Source organism: Echinops telfairi, unplaced genomic scaffold (genome assembly GCF_000313985.2).
Source record: "Echinops telfairi isolate 266 unplaced genomic scaffold, ASM31398v2 ScPeMD7_2;HRSCAF=8, whole genome shotgun sequence".
NCBI lineage: Eukaryota > Metazoa > Chordata > Mammalia > Afrosoricida > Tenrecidae > Echinops > Echinops telfairi.
Window position 1 is genome coordinate 40,069,462 of NW_022103898.1, and position 6,277 is coordinate 40,075,738.

The window sequence follows — 6,277 nt, forward strand, 5'->3', positions numbered from 1 at the left end:
GGAGTTGAGGGGTGGGGAATATATGAGGTACTCCCTTTTAGCTGTTTGTTATTTATATCCAGAAATAGAATGGACTCAGGTCTAGAGGAGAGCAGCTCTGTCTGCGTTCATATATCCTGCTTGACATCCTGCTTTGCCCTCTTGTTTGCAGCTGTGCTAGTGGGAAGCAGAAGTAGAAACTAGCCCCTCAGACATACTCATTATGGTAGCCATGCATTGAGACTGAATAGATATGGCCAGTAAAAGGGACCAACGATGGGAATGTCTATGAAAATAAGCAAAGCATAATAGAAAACTGTCAAATATAACATCTCAGGGGGAAAACATATATGCAAAAGTGGAATTTTTCCATTACCTCTTACCTAGATAATTACAATACCCTCCTAACTAACTGTCCTTCAGGCATTCATACTTACTCATTGCAATTCATCATTCACTCTGTTGTGATATTTTTTCTTTTTAATCATTTTATTAGGGGCTCATAAAACTCATCACAATCCATACATTCATCAGTTGTGTAAAGGACATTTGTACATTCATTTCCCTCATCATTCTCAAAACATTTGCTCTCCACTTAAGCCCCTGGCATCAGCTCCTCATTTTTTTCTGCACTTCCCCTAATTCACAATGATATGATTTTTTGTTCTGATGATGTCTGATACTTGATCCCTACGACACCTCATGATAGCACAGGGTGGTGTGCTTGTTCCATGTGGGCTTTGTTGCTTCTGAGCTAGATGGCCCCTTGTTTGTCTTCAAGCTTTTAAGTCCCCAGACGCTATATCTTTTGATAGCCGGGCACCATCAGCTTTCTTCACCACATTTGCTTATGCACCCGCTTTGTCTTCAGCGATTGTATCGGGAAGGTGAGCATCATCGAATGCCAGTTTAATAGAACAAAGTATTCTTGCATGTGATATTTTTTTCATCAATCACAGCTTTCCTCCTATCAATCTCCTCATGTTAACACTCTTGTGGCTCACCATTACCTGCATGATAGTAGTCAGTAGAGGTTTGGGGTTCAGGAAATGATTGATCCTGTTTATATTTATATCTTAAATTTCATTCAAATTAAAAATTTATATCATTCAGTTTAGGCTAGTAATCACTGAAAGATTAAAATGAAATAAAGTCCAAAATCAAAAAACCTTAGCAAAATTTCTTTGCAATTTGTACATGTATAAGCCATTTCTTAATAGAAGAAACACTTGTTTTTATGAATCTTATTTTTGATAAGTTTTTATTTTTAATTTAGTATCATTAGTGTAATTTATGTTTCAGTATAGTCTTCATTTATCTTTACTCTGCCTGCATTAATTGCTAGCCACTATATGTTTTGTGTCATAGTCTAAGTATTACGGATAAATTAAGATGAAAAGTCAATATAATCTTGGCCATGAGAAAGTACCATTTAGTAAATTTTCTTTTATCTCCATTTATTTTTCAGGGACCTGTCTTTTCTGTATCATTTTCAAAAGGTGGGGACTTATTCGCATCAGGAGGTTCAGATGAACAGGTTTGTAATTTTCTTTTTGTTCCTTTGGTAGTCCGGGTAGACTAGAGAAACAAATCCATAGAAACTCATGTGTAGAAGAGAGAGCATTATATAAAGGGTAGTTGTACATTAAGAAAACATCCCAGCCCAGTTCAGATCAAGTTCTTAAGTCTGATATTATTAGCCCAAATGTCTGACACCAATCTACAAAGTCCTCTTCGGACTCACTATACACATGCAATGATGCCGAATGTAGGATGATCACAGGCCAATGGGTAGAAAGTCTTTGGATCTAGTGGTGGCGTAAGCATCTTAGCGCTGGCCGGGGTCTCTGCGTGGCTTTTCCGAAGTCTTCAGAAGTCTGGTTACATCAGAGTAGTTCCATGTGTCTTTTCAGCTGCGATGTCTCTCAGCGAGTGAGTTGAGAGTCTCCCCTGCCTCCAAAGAGGGAAAACTAGATTTCCCAGAATTCTCAGGTGAAAGGCATGCCCACACAAAGGCCTTCGTAGCTATGATCCGATTGACAGACTAGACTCCACCCCTTCACTCTTAATCCTCTCAAGTCCCAAATTGACACCAGATTATGTAACTACCATAGTTCCCTCTTTGATTTGATTAGGGTGAAGGAATCTTTGACCTCAGCTAAAATTTTTATGACCAGCTAGTTTTGTGTATGTTAACGTAATTATCAATGAATGCCTATTTTGAGTTTGTGCCAAGAAATATGGTATTTCATAGAAATAGTGCCAATTTTGGCAAGTCCAACAGTAATGTTTTTTTCCACTCATTTTCATCCTTACTCATACATGGAATTGATACTAAGGACCCATTATAGGCTTGGCACTCTGAGTTTACTTACCTCCCTTTCTGCCTTTATCTCTTTTGAGGGACAGTAAATATTAATATTTTATCCTAGCAAACCTTCATTTTTTTCTGAGATGACCAAAAGCCTTTCATAACTAGATTCATGGAATACGAGGAGTTGAATTATCAAGCTGAAAATAGGATTTGGCCTTTGGAGGAATAAAGAGAATTTTAATGTAACAAAGTATGTTCTTAATGTAGATTACAAATGTACATGAAGGCAACTTAAATGCTAAATCCCAATCCCTAAAAATGTGCAGAGATAGGTTATTGTTTTTGAAATATGTATCTGGTCTTTGACTACTCTGAAGGATATTCCTATATTCATTTTTTAAAATATAAGTTCTATTCCATATATTAAGGGGATTCAAAATGTTCATGGAAGAATTCCATTGTCTTCCAGTTCCATTTTTCTGTGAACTTTTGAAGTTCCCTCATATACGCAAACAACTGCCATTATAACTTTTTATATATATATATTTATACATAGGTCTTACTGTGGCGGACTAACTTCGATGAATTGAATTATAAAGATCTCATTAAAAGAAATCTTAAAAGATTACATTTTGATTCACCACCACACCTTCTTGATATCTACCCAAGAACTCCACATCCCCAAGATGGAAAACTTGAGACTATTGAAGTGAGTATTTTGCTCATGTTTGTTGTACTGTTTTTTGTTTGTTTTCAGGGACTTATTTTTTATGTGTTTAACTATTTGTTCAATTGAACTCAACTCATTGCCATCTGAAATTGTACTAAACTATCAGTCTGTAATGTTATTTAATAAATTGTAAAACCTAGTTCTTCCTTCAAGCAACAGCTCTTTGAGAAGCTGCCCATTGTCATCACAATGAAACAAAACTACCCTCATATGGCAGTCTGTAATAAGTCTAGAGATAAGATAGAAATAAGACAGACCAAAGTGTGTTCATAGGAAATGAGAAATCAAATCTTAATCTCTTGTGATGGTGAAGTCTGAACTAGTTTCCTAGTCTAAGTGGTTTTAGGTGCTTCATGTGAGTGTTGTTATGAAAATCGGACTGAACGACAAGAATTTTTATAAGCTATTCAAACAGATGTCTCAAAACTGTTTAATAGCAAATAATAATAATTCATGAATAGTCAAAAGATTTAGGTATTAAACTAATTGAAGCCATTTTGTTGCCTGTATATATGTATAACAAAATTACAGGTTAATACATACATTATTATGTATTAACCTATAATTTTATTCACAGGTTATAGATTTAGGTATTCCCTCTTCAAAGAAAAATGACTTTTGTGAATATTTAGCTAGCATTAAGCCTCCTCTCCATTTTATGTGATTCTCCTGAAGCCCTTTTATTTTCCAAGAGCTGAGATCAGAAATTACGATTCCCTATTCAACAGAATATTTCTTTTAACTATTGCCAGAATGTTTCCTCACCTTTAGAGTAGGTATTTGAAGTTCCTAGGTCTTATCTGTGAGTCGCTCTGCCCCCCACACCAATCAGTTTTTATTTTCATTTCCAGTGTTGTGGTTGCGGGGGCGTTTTGACTGACAGTTTAATCCACTCATATGTTGAGATCACTGTCCTAGCTTTCCTTGCTGCTTTGGCTCTTCAGTAGAATTTTTCTCCTTTCTAACTTCCAGTAATCTTACCAGTTTTCTAAATTGCTGAATACTGTGTTTCACTATTTTAGGCTACTTATTGTGTTATCATTTAAACTTTTTTCCTTGAGAGAAAGAATGCAATATAATATGTGGTTCATCCCCCTTGTATTTTATTCCCTACAATTACAGGTGTATTTGTTTCCCCCCACCCACTATAGAACTGAGGTATTTGTGTTCTTTAATTTACCCAAGTTGTTTTTTTTTAATTTTTGTTGATGTTTTATGTTTTAACATTTCCGTGCTTGACTGGATTTGATCAAGTCCTGGTCTACTTCATCCTAATTCAGCAATATTTGCTTGACCCCATACTGCCTCAGCATTGGAGACCCAAACCTTTTTCTCTGTCAGCCCCAGTCCACTTAAAAGTGCTAGGCTTTCTTTAAAATGTAAACAACTTGTCTGACTTGTTCTGCTAACCCAGTAGATCCAGAAAGCAGTAAAAACAGCTGGTTATTTTATATTGCTAGGTCAGGATGACCCAGGCCAGACAAAGTACTCTCAACCATTAGTTTTCACATATAAACTCTTAACATTTTTATAGAATGTTTTATAGAATGACATGTGCATATTGGAATTAGACTTCAGTTACACTCTTCAGAATGTTGAACATTGTGACTGAATTTTGTTAATGCCTTAACAAAGTCAGGTAGTGTAAGGAAATCAGCATTCATTGGTGGTTAACAGGTTTGAGTTAGAGGGAGTAGAGAGAAGTAGCCTTTTGTTAGATTTTTGTTTTATTTTGTGATGGGAAAGGTAACACTGAATGTTGGTGAAGTTTGCTTAGTTTGACCAAAGTAAATAATGTCATAAATAAATATACGAGAAGAAAGGACATTTTTGGTAAATGTTAGTAGGATATTTAAAATGTCATAACAACAACCAATAAATATGTTTTGGTATGTGTACCTGTGTATATATATGTACAATGAGACTTCAGAAGGTTCATGAAAAATTTTCATCATATCTTAATTCCATTTTTCCACAAATGTTTAGAAGCCTCCTTGATATGAAGTGAAATTAATTGGTTAGGCACTTCAATCTATAGTCTTGGTAAACTCCCACCAAATTACTGGATAAGATCATTCAAATAAGGTATAGGAGTCTCCAACTTGGAGATTGGTCCGACTTGCCATTCCAGTAAGTATAGGGTGAGCCATCTCAAAAGCAAGAGAGAATACCACAGACGTGGTGGAGGCAGTAGAGGCACCCCAAGCCAAAACACAAAGACCTTCAGACCCAACCCGCTGGATAAGTATAGCTGAGTGTAGCTATTTGGGCAAGAGGATGACTTTTAGCATCCGGTTCCCTTGGGCAGATCGGCAGTAAGGAACTTGAGCAGGGCAGAGGCCAAGGAGCCACGTAGCTGCAAGGCTGAGGACTAGAAAGGAACACGCCTGCTCACATGGCTGAGAAGAGACCCTGCTACAGACAAAAAGACTATCTTAAATGTTTTCGATTCCTGATTTATGATACTTTTAACTCCACTACGGAACTTCCACAATCATAATTATTATCTGTGAGTTCTGTGTGGCCATTGCTATGGATCTTTAACCCAGTAGAGAAGGAGAGGGCCATAGAAGGAATGGTTATTATTAAATTACAATGAAGAGAGCTGAAGGTATTTCTGACCTCTGCCTTGGGCTGGTGTGGAGGTGGATCTCCTTCCCCCGTGAGTAACCAGAGGTGGTCCGATGTGGCCCCAAAGCAGTTTTCTTAACCCTTGTGCATGTCATTTCTCTGTGTCTACACTAACAGTTTACACATGCCACCATGATATTTAGGACTGGAGAATGGATGGTGCCCAACTACCCTAAGAATTGTTCTGATGAGGGTCAGAATGGATGGTTACTAATGAAAGTGGGGGAGGGGGAGTGTGGAAGAGAACTCAGGTTCTTAAAAAGTTCAAATTTGCTGCATCGGTTGAGAGTGGAGGACTCCCTAGGGTTCGGCCCTGAGATACTTCTTAAGCCTTGAACCAAACCACAGGTTCCATTGGCTCATAAAATGAGGAATACTACCCATAAGCGCTAAGTATCTTAAAAACCAAGTTGTCAGTAATTACCCTAAAGCAAAGATGAGAGGGTGAGGGGACAGGAAAGTTAGATTTCCGGAAGTGAAACATCTCAATGGAATTAATGAGCCTTTTCACACATTGTGAACAATGAACAATTGTTTCACAGAACAATTTTGTATAGTAGTTGTTAAATGGGAAACTAATTTGTTAGGTAATGTTTTCACCAAAAATATTTTTTAATCATTTT

At 36.9% G+C, this 6,277-nt stretch overlaps 1 protein-coding gene across 4 annotated transcripts in view; it reads left to right on the forward strand.

The window, feature by feature from the left end:
* The window catches only part of POC1B (POC1 centriolar protein B), a 130,547-nt gene that overhangs the window by 60,068 nt on the left and 64,202 nt on the right, over positions 1-6,277 (forward strand). For all 4 annotated transcript variants that reach the window (XM_004700411.3, XM_045289593.1, XM_045289599.1 and 1 more), the window contains 2 exons: positions 1,448-1,516; positions 2,850-3,002. In XM_004700411.3, coding sequence (XP_004700468.1) covers positions 1,448-1,516; positions 2,850-3,002 — 222 coding nt within the window. The remainder of the gene's footprint in view (positions 1-1,447; positions 1,517-2,849; positions 3,003-6,277) is intronic.